Source organism: Chlorocebus sabaeus, chromosome X (genome assembly GCF_047675955.1).
Source record: "Chlorocebus sabaeus isolate Y175 chromosome X, mChlSab1.0.hap1, whole genome shotgun sequence".
NCBI lineage: Eukaryota > Metazoa > Chordata > Mammalia > Primates > Cercopithecidae > Chlorocebus > Chlorocebus sabaeus.
In genome coordinates this window covers 80083307-80099626 of record NC_132933.1, presented here as the reverse complement: position 1 = coordinate 80099626, position 16320 = coordinate 80083307, and the positions used below count along the sequence as shown (strand labels likewise).

General features: G+C 34.1%; 1 protein-coding gene across 3 annotated transcripts in view; it reads right to left on the bottom strand.

The window, feature by feature from the left end:
* PHKA1 (phosphorylase kinase regulatory subunit alpha 1) overlaps window positions 1-16320 on the bottom strand; it is a 130950-nt gene that overhangs the window by 47207 nt on the left and 67423 nt on the right. For all 3 annotated transcript variants that reach the window (XM_007992078.3, XM_007992080.3, XM_007992079.3), the window contains exons 15-17: window positions 10765-10874; window positions 9644-9788; window positions 1537-1615 (exon numbers count right to left, since the gene is read on the bottom strand). In XM_007992078.3, coding sequence (XP_007990269.2) covers window positions 1537-1615; window positions 9644-9788; window positions 10765-10874 — 334 coding nt within the window. The remainder of the gene's footprint in view (window positions 1-1536; window positions 1616-9643; window positions 9789-10764; window positions 10875-16320) is intronic.

The following is a 16320-nucleotide window of genomic DNA, read 5'->3' as shown; positions in this document are numbered from 1 at the left end:
CACTTCCTTTAACAAGTCCACCATAGATGGGCATCTAGGTTGATGCCCATCTTTGTCTTTGCTATTGTGTCTAGTGCTGTGATGAACATATGCACGTAAGTGTCTCTATGGTATAATGATTTATATTCTTTTGGATATATATCCAGTAATGGGATTGCTGGGTAGAATGGTAGTTCTATTTTAAGTTGTTTGAGAAATCTCGAAACTGTTTTCCATGGTCTCCCAGGCTGGAACGCAGTGGTGCAATCCTGGCTCACTGCAACTTCCGCCTCCCAGGTTCAAGTGATTCTCATGTCTCAGCCTCCCGAGTAGCTAGGATTACAGGTATGCACCAGCACGCCTGGCTAAGTTTTATATTTTTTGTAGAGACAGGTTTTTGCCATGTTGGCCAGACTAATCTTGAACTCCTGGCTTCAAGTGATCTGCCCGCCTTGGCCTCCCAATCTGAGTGTGATGATTATATTATAGTTATATGTAAGAATGCACTTGTTCTTAGACAACAACAGCAACAACAACAACAACTTAAGTATTTAGGGTTGAAAAGTTATGATGTCTATGGCTAATTATTTTAGCAAAAAAGCATGTGTGTATATGTGTGTACATATATGTATATACATATACATAACACGTAGTATATGTAGTATGTACATGTGTGTGTATATGCATACATATGTATATGGGAGGACGTAGGGAGGAAAAGAGAAAGGAAGGGGGGAAAGGCAGGAAGGGAGGGAAGGGAAGAAATAGAGAATGCACAGTGGGACAAAATGTTAATAACAGGTGAATCTTGGAAAAGGGTATATGGGTGTTCAGCAGTATTCTTGCAAATTTCTGTAAGCTGGAAATTTTTCAAAATAAAAACTTGGGGGAAAAAGAAAAGAAAAGCAGCTAGACTCAAATAATCTAATAGGCATTAGAAAAACAAAACAAAACAGGTTTTCTGATCCTTTGAGATCTAGGCAAAGAACAGGGTAGGAAAAACTTCCAACTTTCCTCTACAACATTAAATTCCTTGATTCAGTCTATCAAACGTTAGCTCCTCTGAGTAGGATGGGATTATGTTATTGAAGATACAGTTAGTCCCCACTTACTCCTACAGGATATGTTCCAAAACCCCCCCTTGTGGATTCCTGAAACTGCAGATAGTACTGAACTTTATATATATATATATATATATATATATACATACACACACACACACTGTGTTTTTTCTTATACATACATACCTATGATATAGTTTAATTTATAAATTAAGCATAGTAAGAGCTTAAAATAATAAAACAGAACAATTATAACAATATACTATATTAAAAGTTATATGAACGCAGTCTCTTTTTCTCTCTCAAAATATCCTATTGTACTGTACTCACCTATTTGCAAACTACAGGTTGACCATGGGTAACTGAAATATCGGAAAGTGAAACTGTAGATAAGGAGGGACTATCATACACAGAAAGGCACCACAGGTATGCCACTACTGTACCCAGCCCCCTAATTTCATTTCATTTCACTAAAGAGTGTATAGAGGTCACTTACCTTGCCCCACCAAAATAGCCATCTTGCATTTTTCGGAGTGCTGCCAGGATACTTGAATTCAAGCTTGTTCCATCTACATCTTGAAATGAACAGAATTTTAAAACAATCTTTGTGGTTTTAACTCTGAAGTAGGGGGAAATCTTGTAATTATTTCAAATCAACATTCTAGTGGTTACAGTACAAATGAGACACTCCTCATTGACCACCCTGATTTTAACAATTCATCTGAGAGCCAACAACACTGAAGAATGGGCAAATGGTAAGGGATGATGACTGATAGACAGATTTCCTCAAAGGCATTATCTTATTTGCCAGCATTATCTTATTTGTCAGAAGTACTTAGCACAGTGCCTGATGGCAGAACACTGAATGACTACTGAATGCTGATAATACCAGTAGCCACTACTTGTTGAATGTTATGTGCCAAGCACTGTGCTAAACATTTTATAGACATTATCTCATATAAAGAACCTTGGCATATATGTCTGTGTATAGGCATAAAAATATCTAGAAAGCTAACAATTGTCTGATTTTATGTGGAAGGAATCATACTACACATACTCTTTCATGATCTGCTTTCTAACTTAACCTTTGTAATAGCTAAAAATAATTCCTAGTAAATTTAGACTGTTTTATATTATAATCAACACTGTAATGAAGACCATTGTACCAACATCTTGATGCACTTATTCTATTATATCCTTAGGTTAAATTCTTACAAGTAGAACTATTAGGGCAAATGAAACACTAAGTAAATTTACAGAGATTGCCAAATTACCCACTATAAGGGTTGTGCCAATTATATTTCCATCAACAGTATAGAAAGTGACTTTTTCCTACACTTTTAACAACGGGCAATGATCTTTTAAATTTTTCTTAATCTGATAGGTAAAACAAGAAGATATTGCTTTAATTTTATTGCCAATAAGATTATGCATATTTTCATGTATTTACTAAAAATCTGTATTTCTTTTATGAATTGCCTGATCATGTCCTTTTCCCATTTTTCCATTAAGTAGTTTATCTTTTTTCAGTTGACTTTCAAGAGTTCTTTGTTTTTTGGGGATATTACCCTTTTCATTCTTATATATATGACAAATACTTTATCTAGTTTATTATTTTTCTTTCAACCTCATCCACAGTGCTTTTGATATAAAAGATTTATTTTAATTTTCATGTTTTTAAATCTGACAGTATTTTATTTTTGTGTCTTGCAAAGGACAGTTCTCTTCAACCTAAGATAACAAAAATATTCTCTCATATATATATACATATTTTTGTTTTTGTTTTTTGAGATGGAGTCTGGCTCTGTTGTTCAGGCTGTGCAGTGGTGCAATCTTAGCTCACTGCAACCTCTGCCTCCCAGGTTCAAGTGATTCTTCTGCCTCAGCCTCCCAAGTAGCTGGGACTACAGGCACGTGCCACCACACCTGGCTAATTTTTGTATCTTTAGTAGAGATGGGGTTTCATGATGTTGGCCAGGGTGGTCTCAAACTCCTGACCTCAACTGATCCGCCCGCCTTGACCTCCCAAAGTGCTGGGATTATAGGCTTGAGCCACCCCGCCCAATCTCCCATATTTTTTTCTAAGACTCTCACAGGTTTATTTTTTATCCTAGCTCGTTAATCTATTTAGAATGTATTTTTGCAAAGAAAAGTAAAGTAGCAAGCCTAAATAATTATTTTCCCAAATGTATTTATATTTACATTTTGTCTGTATTTGAAATTCTATCTTCATTATTACTTTAATTACAATAGATCTTTCACTTTCTTTTAAAAATTTGGTTATTCATTTACATTTTCTCTTCCATATGAAATTGAGGTTCAGCTTGTTCGTAAAAACTTATGTTTTTGTTATTATTGGGAATTGCCTGAATTGATATAATGAGAGTGGGTAATTTCTCAATATTAACTATTTACATCTAGGAACATGGTGTATCTCTCTACTAATTAAAATATTCTATTGTCTTCAATAGTTTTATAGTTTTTCTCATACACTTTTATAAATGTTTCTGTTCAGCTTATACTTGTATTCTTACTTTCTAGGAAATCTGTCAATTTTATCTAGATGTACAAAATTGTAGTTGGTATTCTTTTATAGTATTTAAAGTCTCCTCTATTTCTGTTGCTATATCTCCTTTGTCATTCCTAACATTTTTATTATTTTTTTCTTTACTCTGAATTCTACTTCACCAGATATTAATGTAGCTACTTCTGCTTTTTAAAATTAATGTTTACATAGTATATCTTTTTCCTTCCTTTTCTTTTCAGTCTACGTATATTGTTATTTTTGAACTGATGTATTTAGGCTATTTAAATTTAAAGTAATTATTGATGTTAGGATTAAGTCTGCCATTTTATTGTTTTCTATTTGTACCTCTGTTCTTCATTTCTCTATTTTCTTCTTCTTGTCTTCTTGTGGGTTACTTTTAAATTTTTTCAAATGTCATTTTGATTTACCTATACTGGGTTTGACTGTTATCTCCTTCTGTAAGTTTTTTAATGGTTACTCTAGGCATTGTCTTATATATACAAACATGATACATATATCACTATTTACTAGTATCAGCGTTACACCAATTAAAGTTATGTATAGAATCTTATCTCCCACTAAGGTCCTTACTTTTGCCCATTTATAATATACTTGCCTTGAATATTTCTTCTACATACTTTAATAACTACATTAAGCAATGCTTGTCAAGCATAATTTAGAAAACTGAAGTGGAAGGAGTTTGAGACCAGCCTGGCAAACATAGCGAAACCCCGTCTCTACTAAAAAAATATAAAAAATTAGCTGGGCATGGTGGTGCACCCCTGTAATCCCAGCTACTGGGGAGGCTGAGGCAGGAGAATCACTTGAACCCAGAAGGTGGAGGTTGCAGTGAGCTGAGATTGCGCCATTGCACTCCAGGCTGGGTGACAGAGAGAGACTCTGTATCAAAAGAAAGAAAAGTAAATAAAAGAAAGAAAAGAAGGAAAGAAGAAAAGAAAGAAAGAAAGAAAGAAAGAAAGAAAGAAAGAAAGAAAGAAAGAAAGAAAGAAAGAAAGAAAGAAAGAAAGAAAGAAAGAAAGAAAGAAAGAAAGAAAGGAAGGAAGGAAGGAAGGAAGGAAGGAAGGAAGGAAGGAAGGAAGGAAGGAAGGAAGGAAGGAAGGAAGGAAGGAAGGAAGGAAGGAAGGAGAAAGAAAAGAGAGAAAGAGAGAAAGAAAGAAAAGGAGAAAGAAAGAGAGAGAAAGAAAGAGAGAGAAAGAAAGAAAAAAATAAAGAAGGAAAGAAAGAAAATTGAAGTGGAGAAAGTCTATTGTATTTAGTCATATTTTCACTCCTTCTATTTTTAGTTTTTCTTTTTGATGTTTCAAGATTCCATCTATTATTATTTCCTTTCTGTTTCAAGAACTTCCTTCAAACCATTCTTTCAGGGCAGATCTCCTGGAGACAAATTCACTTAGCTTTCCTTCATCGGAGAATGTCTTTTTTCTTTTATTCTTGAAGTGCACTGGACAGGGCAAAATTCTTGGTTTAAAAATCTTTTTTTTTTCAGTACTTAAAAAATGTTGTGTCACTTCCCTCTGGTCTCCATGGTTTCTGATGAGAATTTTGCTGTCATTCTAACTGTTTGTTGCTTATAGACATGGTATTGTTTCTTTTTGGCCACTTTCAAGATATTTCTTCTTTAATGTTCAAGAACTTTATTATTATGTGTTTTGACATGGATTTCTTCAGGTTTATCATGTTTGAGATTTTCTCATTTTTTTAAAATTTGTAGGTTTATGTCTTTTACCAATTTTTCAGTCATTATTAGTTGGAATGCTTTTTCTGTTTTTCTCCCATACTTTTTCTCCTCTTTCTGAAACTTTTATAACATGAATGTTAGATCTTTTTAACATGAATGTTAAAAATGTTAAATCTTTTGTTATTAGTCCTACAGGTCTTTGAGGCTCTGTTCATATTTTTTCTTTTTCTTTTTTTTTTTTTTTTTTTTACTGTATTGTTCAGAATGGGTCATTTCTATAGTTCTGTCTTCAAGTTCACTCTGTTGTCTCCATTCTGCTACTGGGCCTATCTAGTGAGCTGTCCATCTCAGTTATTATATTTTTTCAGTACTAAAACTTCCATTCAGTTCTTTATATCTTCAGTTTGTTTGCTAAGACGTGCATTCTACTTTGTCTTTAGTTTCAAGTGTGACTGTAATTGTGTGTTTAAGTGTTTTTATGATAACTGCCTTAAAATCTTTGCATGATAACTCCAACATTTGTTGATATCTGTTGATCACTGACACCACACTGGCTGAAGGGGGAGGAGCTCCTCTACTTTTGGGCAAGGATGAAAGTTTCAGCTCCCCACTAGCCCTTCTCTGATACTACTCCTAAGAGGGAGAGGGATGCCTCTTCAGAGCTGTGCAAGCGTGGAAGAGTCCCCACTCAGTCTCTGCTCACAGGGGCATAAGTGGGGCCAAGTAAAATAGGGTCTAAAAGTTTTCTGTCTCTCTAGGTTGCTCCTTTCCTGTTCCTTCAGCTAGACAAAGCAGATTTTTCTTGGGTCTTTTAAAAAATCTGTTTTTCCGTTTTTTGTTTTTTGTTTTTTTTCCTTTTTGCATTTCTGAGATGTCAGTTTCTCTAGCTTCCAGTCCAGGACATATAAGGCCCAGGATATCTACTGCTCTGCTATTCTTCAGGTCCTAAAGTCCCTAGCTGATCTGTCTTCTTTCCAGCTTTCAGAATTTTCTTATGTTTGTTTTATATAAAACGTCAAGGATTCTTAGCTGCACTTAGCAGGAGGAATAGGGAGAAGTGAGTCTATGCCATCTTGTCTCAAAACCAAAAGTCATTTTTTAAAAGTAAAAGTATGTAAGGATATCACATTTTCTAAATATGACTTTGACCAAATCTCACAGATTATAAGTAGTGGTATCATTTTTCATTTCTAAGAAGCATGTAATTTCAAATTTGACTTTCTCTTTAATCTAATAATTATTTGGGAAAAATTTAATTCCTTTATAGTTAGATTCTTTTTTAACTATTCTGTGTTAATTAGTTTTATGTTACGTATCTGGCAATATCGTTTGTATGATTTCTACTTTTTAAACATAAACATTCTTTGTGTGTTCTGCCTTTTTGGATACATGGTTATATATACACCCATAAACACAAAAACCAAGTTTGTTACTCCTCTATATCTTTAATTATTTTGTATAATTGATCTGTGACATTCTGATAGAAGTATGTTGTTTCCCATCATGAATATATAATAGTTTTGTCATATTGTCCCTAAATTTTCCTAAATACTTGCTTTATACATTTAATTCACATTACTCAGTACATAAAAGTTTATACATGTTATATCATGTTGGTATACTATTTATCAATATAAAATATCCTACTTATCCCATTTACTGATTTTTGCCTTGAATTTTATTTGCTATTTTTCATATCAATACTGCTACCACTGCTTTCTTGTCAGCATTTACATGATATATCTTTACATATTCCTTTCTTCCATCTTTCTGTATGATTTTATTTTAGAGATATCTATTGTAAATAGCATCCACCTGTATGCCATTTATGTATTATTTTTGCTCTTTTATGTATTACAGGAATCTTTGTCTTTAACATGAGAATTTAACTAATCCACATTTCAATGTGATCACTAATGTTTGTTCTCTTTTCACCAGCACAAAATTTTCACTGGCAAAAACACATTGCTGTTGGTAATGTGGGCTTCAGGGACTGAAAGATCTGGTTTGAGGCCTGGCTCTATCACTTACTAGCTTTGTGACTTTGGATAATGAGTACCTACCTGAATAAGAGTGTTATAGAGATTTCAAAATAATTTATTGAAAGCACTTAGCTCAGTGCCTGGCACAGAGAAAGTATTCAGTAAATATTACAGTTATTATTGCTATTGTTACTGTTGTTTTTGTTATGTGATCACATATCAAGTACCAAAAATGCTTGATTTAGGCCTAGATCTTTAGTTTTATTCTGCTTCCCAAGCTGTGGCTATGTATCTCATCCCAACTCTCAGGTATTTCAATTCTGAAATCTCTTTGTCACTACAAGCTTATGTCCCTTTGTAACTGGCTTCTTTGTATAAAATGTCCCTGATTCTATCAATGCAGCAACATTTACCTAGTGCTATGATCTGAATGTACCCCTAAATTCATTTGTTGAAACTTAATCACCAATGTGATAGCATTAAGAAGTAGGCCCTCTAGGGTGATTAAGTCATGAGTGTGGAGGCATCATGGATGGGATCAGGGCCCTTATAAAAGGGCTTAAGAAAGTGGGTTTACTTCTTTTCTGTCCCTTCTACAATGTAAGAACACATGTGTGTCTGCTGCAGAGGATGAAGCAGCAAGGCACCATCTTAGAAGGAGAGATTTCAGGTCCTTCCCAGACACCAAACCTGCCAGCACCTTGATCTTGGACCTCCTAGCTTCCAGAATAGTACAAAATAAAATTCTATTGTTTATAAATTACCCAGTTTTTGGTATTTTGTTATAGCTATCTTAATTCATCCCTTGTATCTAGTTAGCCAATACCTGACTTGGGTGTTGCTTAAAATGACTCATATCTTTCTTTTCCATTCTACTTTTATTACCTCCAATCCAGTGTACCTTATCTTCACCTCATATGTGGAGACATCAGTCTCTCCTCACTACAATGTGTACTGTCATCAATAGTCCCCAAACATCTTTTTATCATATCACTCCTTGCTCAAAACCTTTTGATAGTTTCAGACTTCCGAGAAAAATCTATATTAAATATCTTTGCTTATTTTCAAGGTCTTCATTATCGAACCCTACCTTACTTTTCCCATTTTGCTTATAATTATACTTCAACACACAAACTCCACTCTATTCAGGTGGGTCACTTCATTCTCCTCTCACAGGTCAAGTTCATTCTTGCCTCTAGGCCTCACTCATGGTATTTTCCTCCTCACTTACAGTACCTTTCCTTCTTCCCTCCTGTCATCTGAATACTACCCATTCCAAAAAACCTAGTTAAGTCCTACCTCAGTTGAGAAATTTTCTTTGTCAACTGGATCGCCTTCTCTGTAAAATACCGATCTAATGGTTTAGTAATTCTTTATATATTGTCTTAAAATTGTTTCTATCATTCTTGCATATTAGCTTTTCGTCTCCAATTAGACCTTATACTTTCTGAAGACAATTCTGCAAATATAGTAGTTTTTAAATGGGTACTTGTGTTAATTGTCTTAAGTAATGAAGAAAGACAAAGAGAGGAAAGACTACCCTACTTCCTCAAATCCTGTGATATTGAAGCACTTTTGAGATGTGACCAAAATCCCTAACAGTCTGGATTTTGAATGATTTACAATAAGGAATTTTTCTTTAATGAAAAGGAATTCTATGTACTTTGGCAGTACAAACAGGCCTTTGGAAGCAACAGGAGAAACACAGAAAGGAAGCAGTCGCTTCAGTATTGGCTCTAGTCCTCCAGGAACTGAGAGAATAATAAAACCTTTCACCCAGTTTCAAGTAAGCAATGTCAGGAAATCCAGTCAAAAAAAAAAAGAGGAAACATAAACCAAAAGCCTTTTGGCTTTTTCCCCTACTAGATTTTACAGCTTCAGTTAGACAGGCTTTGGAAGAAGCAGCCTGGGAAATTATCTATAAAATCTTGATGTACCACTGGAGTAAGAAATATGCAGATACAGTATTATTGTCTTTAAAAATAATTGTATGAATAAAGTTTCTGAAAATTGACCTAGAAACTAATTAGCTAAAGTAACCACCAACCAAGTTTTAGGTTATCCTCTGCTACATTTTTTGAATTATAGCTCTCAAACTATGTGAAAACTATTCAATTATAGCTCTGAAATTATTGTGTGTTGATTTATGTATTACATATAGTCTGTCTTCACCTTCTAAAGCATAAGCTCCATGAGAACAGAAATCTCATCTGCCTTATTCACTCCATGTGTCCCCAGTGCTTAGAAAAGTGCTTGGCATAAAATAGGAGCCAATAAATACCGCTGAAAGAATAAATTATAAGAAGTAATTCTCTAGAAACACCAAGATGTTGAAGGGCTAAATCTATGACTTATTTCCAAAATACATTCATTCCTTGCCTCATGCAGCCCTTACCAAGCATGCTGTGTGAGACGGGGAACGTGATGGTGGGCTGGCCTGTCATCCGCCAGCGGCTACAGAGGTAGGAGAGGTCTGTTCTAAGCATTTCCACTATCATCTTGTTGTCCAGAGCCAGGTAGAACTGTTGCTGGTCTATAAACTGAGACAAATAAAAATAATAGCTCAGAATAATTTACTCTCACAATTATTAAGTAATATTTTAAACTACTCACATATTCAGAAGAGTATCCAAGGTGTCACAGGGCAATGATACCCCCAAATTTAATGTCTAATACATTCCAAGGTATCTGGTGGTTAACTGGTACATATAATGATTTCTGACATTTTTACGGTACGCTACAGTTTACAAAGTATTTTCAAGTATATAATTTTATTTAATCCTATAACCTCCCAGTGAGGGTTTTTCTTCTTTTAATAGATTAAAAATTAGGCTAAGAGATGATATGTAGATTAGCAAAATCATATGGCTAGCAAATGGCAAAGTCAGAAATAGAATCTATGGTCCATTACTCTTTTGTCTATTCCTACCTCAGCTGCACTATTTCAAATGTAAGATGACAAATGGGGAGTTTAAGCTTTCTTTCCAGAAAATAGTTTCCCCTCCCCATAAACACATATAATCAGGTTTGTTATTATCATGTAGCTAATAAACATCAGGATAACAACGTGTTTAGTAACAGCTAAAAGAGGACTGACATTTTTGTTTAGAAGAGGATACTGAAGATTTCTATGAACGTAAAAGGGGCCCTTCCTCCAAACAAAGAAAAGATAATTCAGTAGCTGAACAAAAATGGTAGTATTTTGTTTATAAAGGACACATAGTTTGATTTTTAACTTTTAAAAGTAAGGATTACTTTTGTAAGTACTCTAGCATTTGTAACATCCTTAGTTTCTGTAATACCCACGGGTACTTTTGGCAGTTACAATCACTTAGTGAAACTCTGTGCTGGAAGCTCAATTCAGTTCAACTTTATAAATATTCACTGAGTAAGTTACGTGCAAGGCCTGGTGGAACTCTTTGACACTTATCCCAACTCCAGTAAATGCTTTACTTCTCCAGTGTTTTTCTTTTATTTCCATTCATCTCAATGCACATTCAAGCTTATTTCACCCACCTGTGGAGTGAAAGTAAAGATAGTTTTCCGAATGTCATAGAGTTTTGAAGTTCCAAGCACTCCCATGTGTCTGTAGGGTCGTCCACTGAGTTTCATTCTATTGTTGCATCCTGATACAGAATTGAGAAATGGTGAAGATATTTCTAGAGCACAAATCAAATCAGCAAACATTTTTACATATATATATATACATACACACATATACATATACATACACAATGCATGTATATACATATAGACACACACACACATCCACTGCATTTCCTTGAATTTAAGTTGTCTTCTTTTTACAGTTTAGCATTCTGAAATTGGAATCCATCCTATAATTGATGTCTATGTTAAACATAGCTGAATTTCTTTTCGTCTTCCAAAAGGGAGTTATAAAATCAATACCTCTTATGATGAGAAAATAGTTTATTCACACACATATTTGTCTTTTATATCATAGGATAACACTGTTTATATTGTTTTAAAACTTTTTCCCCCAAAACACATACTAAATATGCTTTCATGTCAGTACTGACAGGACTATTACTTTTTTATTTTTTGACTAGAACACATTTTTCTTGGGAATTTAATTTTTTTCATTTGCTTTACCTAAGTGTTATACTTATCAAATATGTCAGTTTTAGTGTTGCTTTACTCTTAGGGGGCTAGCACCAGAGAATTGTCAAAGCCTTGGTCATATTCCAGGGTTCACTCTGTAAAGCACACATTTTACCTGAGATTGATGTCACAACCAGGTTTTTCCACTATTCCTTCCTTTTTGTTTCTATTTAATACTGTAAAATATATGCAATGTAAAATTTACCATTTACTATTTTAACAACCTTAAGTTCAGTGGCATTAAGTACATTTACATCATGGTGCAAACATCACCACCAATTATCTCCAGAACTCTTTCATCTTCCCAAACTGAAACTCTATTCATTGAACAGTAACTTTTCATGTCCCCTGCTTCCCAGCCTCTGGCAACCACCGTTCTACTTTGTATCTCTATGAATTTGGTATCTCATATAAATGGAATAATACAATATTTTTCCTTTTGTAACTAGCTTATTTCATTTAGCATAGTCTTCGAGGTTCATCTATGTGTAGCATATGTCAGAATTTCCTTCCTTTTAAAGGCTTGATAATATTCCATTTTGGGTATACATTTTGTATATACATTGCATCCTGTTTATCCATTCATTGATGGACATTTGGGTTGTTTCCACTTTTTGGCTATTGTGGGCAATGCTGCACATTGATGTAGAAAATGTCTGTTCAAATGAGATCACTTGGACACAGGAAAGGGATCATCATACACCGGGTTCTATCTTAGGGTGGGGGTGGGATAGCATTAGGAGATATACCTAATGTAAATGACGAGTTAATGGGTGCAGCACACCAACATGGCACATGTATACATATGTAACAAACCTGCACGTTGTGCACATGTACCCTGGAACTTAAAGTATAATAAAAAAAAAAAAAAAAGAAAAAAAATGTCTCTTCAAGTTCCTATTTTCACTTCTTTTGGATATATACTCAGAAGTGTAATTGCTGGATCATATAGTAATACTATGTTTAATTTGTTTGAGGGACAGCCATACTGTTTTCCATAGGGACTGACCCATTTTGCATTCCCATCCACAGTACACAAGAGTCTTCATGTCTCCACATCCTCATCTTGGCTATTCAGGGTCCCTTGAGATTCCATATAAATTTTAGAACAAATTTTTCTATTTTTCAAAAATCGTCATTTGGGCTCTTGATAGGGCTTGCATAGAATCTGTAGATAGCTTTGGGTTGTACTGCCATCTTAACAATATTATGTCTTCTAACCCACAAAGACAGCATGTCTTCCCATTTATTTGTATCTTCTCTATTTCTTTTAGCAATGTTTTTCCATTTTCAGTGTACAAGCCTTTCACCTCCTTGGTTAAGCCTATTCTGAAGTATTTTATTCTTTTTGATGCTATTACAAAATAGAACTGTTTTCTTAAATTCCTTGTCAAATCATTCATTTTTAGTGTATAAAAATGCAACTGACTTTTGTGTGCTGATTCTGTATCCTATAAGTTTGCTGAATTTGTTTATTAGTTCTCACAGGTTTTTTTTTTTTTTTTTTTTTTTAAATAAAACCATGTCATCTGTGAATGGAGATCATTTTAATTTTTCTTTGTGAATTTGGATGTCTTGTATTTCTTTTTCTTGTCTAACTGCTGTGGCTAGAACTTCCAGTGCTGGCCGACTGTGATGGTGTGTACCTGTTGTCCCAGAGACTAAGGTGGGAGGATCCCTTGAGCACAAGAGTTTGTGACCAGTCTGGGCAATACAGTGAGACCTTGTCTCAAAAAAAAAGAAAAAAATGCTATGTTGAATAGAAGTCTGTGTGTCTGTTTTGATTATTTTTTCTTTTGTCTTTTATTAATTTTATTAATTTACCAATTAATAACAAGTCATGGTTTTCTAAGTCATGTCTTGTTATAATTTTTCAATGCTGAATACAGTGTATAAAGAATTGTAGAGGCTCTGGATGATATTATTTCCCTCCAGAGAAGATTCAGTTTATTTTAGCAGGCAGATACAGTATAAGTAAATCTTCTTAGCCCAATCAGGAATTGAGAAGACTGTTTTAGGATTTGTGTTTGAGGCTTTCTAACAACTTGTCTATTTATGGCTTTTCCTTACTCCTAAGGTATAGTCCACTCTTTAGGGGTTTCTATTGAAAGCACAAGGTGTTTATCACAGTCCCTTCCATATAGGAAGGTCCTGAAATGCAATTTTTGTCTCCGTAAAACAGTGAGACTTTCTGCTTAGTTTCTTGGCCCCTTACTTCACGCAAGCAAAACTTAAGAATCAGCAAATGCCTCAAAGGTAAGCTGCACAGAGAATAGCGAGTTTATTCTTTGAGTGTCTCTTCTGTCCAAGGTTTTAGTTTCTCAAGTTCTGGCTGTTGTAATTACTCTCTGAAGCCTTCACTCACCTTCATTTTTAAAATCTAGCCATTCCAGTTATTCTTAGTATGACAGCCCAATACAAGCTATTTCATCACAGCTGGAAGCTGAAAGTCTACCTTTTCTTTTTAGCTATGATACAATATACATAATTCTACCATTCTTGTTTATACACATTACAGTGCTTCTAATTGTTGTTTTGCCACCACAAATTATAACGTAGTGAACATCCTTGAATATATATCCTTGTGTAATTGTACAAGTGTTATATCGGATAGATTCTAGGCTGGTTGCAGTGGCTCACGCCTGTAATCCCAGCACTTTGGGAGGGAGGCCAAGGTGGGCAGATCACGAGGTCAGGAGTTCGAGACCAGCCTGGCCAACATGGTAAAACCCCGTCTCTACTAAAAATACAAAAGTTAGCCAGGCATAGTGGCGGGCACCTGTAATCCCAGCTACTTGGAAGGCTGAGGCAGGAGAATCACTTGAACTTGGGAGACGGATGTTGCAGTGAGCCGAGATCACTCTACTGCACTCCAGCCTGGGCAACAAGAGTGAGACTCCATCTCGGGGGGAGAAAAAGAAAAAGAAAAAGAAAAGGGTAGATTCCTAGAACTAAGGTTGTTGGTCAAAGACATGTGCATTACATTTTTTTATAGGTAATGCCTACCTGCCTCTAATTTACACTACCAGGATGCTGAGAGTGTCCACATCTCCATATATTCATCAGCACTGGATATTGGCACTCAACTTTTGTAAAATTGATGGGCAAAAAATTATATAGCACTATTCTTTTATCTTACATTTTCACAATCATTGGTGAGGTTGAAACTATGATAACTTAAAAAATATAGTACTAGGAAAGAAGAAACAGTGATCAGCAGCACCAAAAAGTAAGATTAAAAGTATCCACACACATGTGAGTGAGCATATGCATGTACAGTAAATGATAAAGATGGAATTTCAAAACAACGTATATATGAACTATTCAATCAATAGTGCTGGAACAATTGGTTATTTGGCAAAAAGTCAGGTTTTTACCTTATAGGATAAACTAAAATTAATATTGTAGCCTAAGACTTAAATGTAAAATTGTAACCATAAATAACAAAGAAAATGCAGTGAAAATGTATTTGACCTAGGGATGGGTCTATCTTTCTAAGTTTAACAGCAAGGAAAGAACCCAAAAAAAGAGAAAATTTTACTACATAAAATATAAAACTTCTATACATGAAAAGCAGCACAAAATTAAAGGGCAAATAATAAAATAGCAAAATATTGCAATAACATGTGGAAGGTGGAAGAGAAAGTGTCAGTATCCCTAATATATTTAAAAATACCTCAGGAAAATCAGTAAGAAATCAACAAGTATCCAGTAGAAAAATGGCAAAAGAATCTAAGTAGACGATTTGCAAAATTAACAGAAAAAGGCTATTTATGAAAATAACTTTTGAAGAAATTACATTAATACAGCTATCAAAATGGATTGTAGGTGGCTACTTACCAAAACGTAACAGAGTTTATCATATATTGTTATGTTTCAAGAAAAACAGAATGCAAAATCCATTCTTAATGACATCATTTTTCTAAAAACATGTTTGTACTTATTTTATTTAAAATGATTGGAAACAAATATGCCAAAATAAAAGGTGGCTTCCTCTGAGTGGTGGAATTACAGGTGATTGTTATCTTTTCCCTTTGTGCTTGTCTCTGTTTTCCAGTTCCCTGCAGTCAATGCGTACATACCAATTTGTAATCAGATAACTTATAACTTATGAAATTTGGAAAGAACCAGAATAGCATACCTATTCAGACAGAACCAGGAGATAAAGTCATAATTCTTGAAGGACTGAAAAATATATCTGATAAAATGGATGTATCTAATATTTAAAGATTTGCACAAAGGCAAGAAAATAATTATCTAAAAGAAAGTAACAGACTAGGAAATATATATAAATCTCACTGATAAAAGCTTACCATAAAATACAAATAATTGACAAATATATACAGAAATGTGCAGACCCTATTAGATAAGCAAGCAATTGTAGACACATAGTTTCAAAAAAAAGAGGTAAAGCAAAAATAGAAAAATGTGCAGGTCACTGGGAATTAAAGATAGAAAATTAAAATAATTTATACATATTAAAACCTACTTATCTAACAAAAATAAATAAAACTCCAATGTTAGTGGGATAATAAAAAAGAAAGGCATATTTTATATCTTAGTTATGTCACTATAAATTAGTTCGTCTTTGTAAATAATAGTCTGGCAACATGTAACAAGAGCTAAAAACCTGTTCACAATCTTATCCAGAATCCCTTTACTGAGAATATACAATTAAGAAAACAGTGGTCTATACAAAGGCATTTATAGAAGGATAAAAATTCTCGAAACAATTCAGCTAATAATAAGGGAATAATTACTTTAATTTGATGAAATACTATATAGCTATTTCGATATGTGGAAATGCATCATGAGAGAATAAGTGAAAACAGAACACAAGTGAATATAGGCATGTTAAAGATAACTATTAAAATGTATCTATATGCACTAAGAGATTAGAAAAGAATTAGCATTATATAAAGATTTGAACTTAATATTTAAATTCTTACT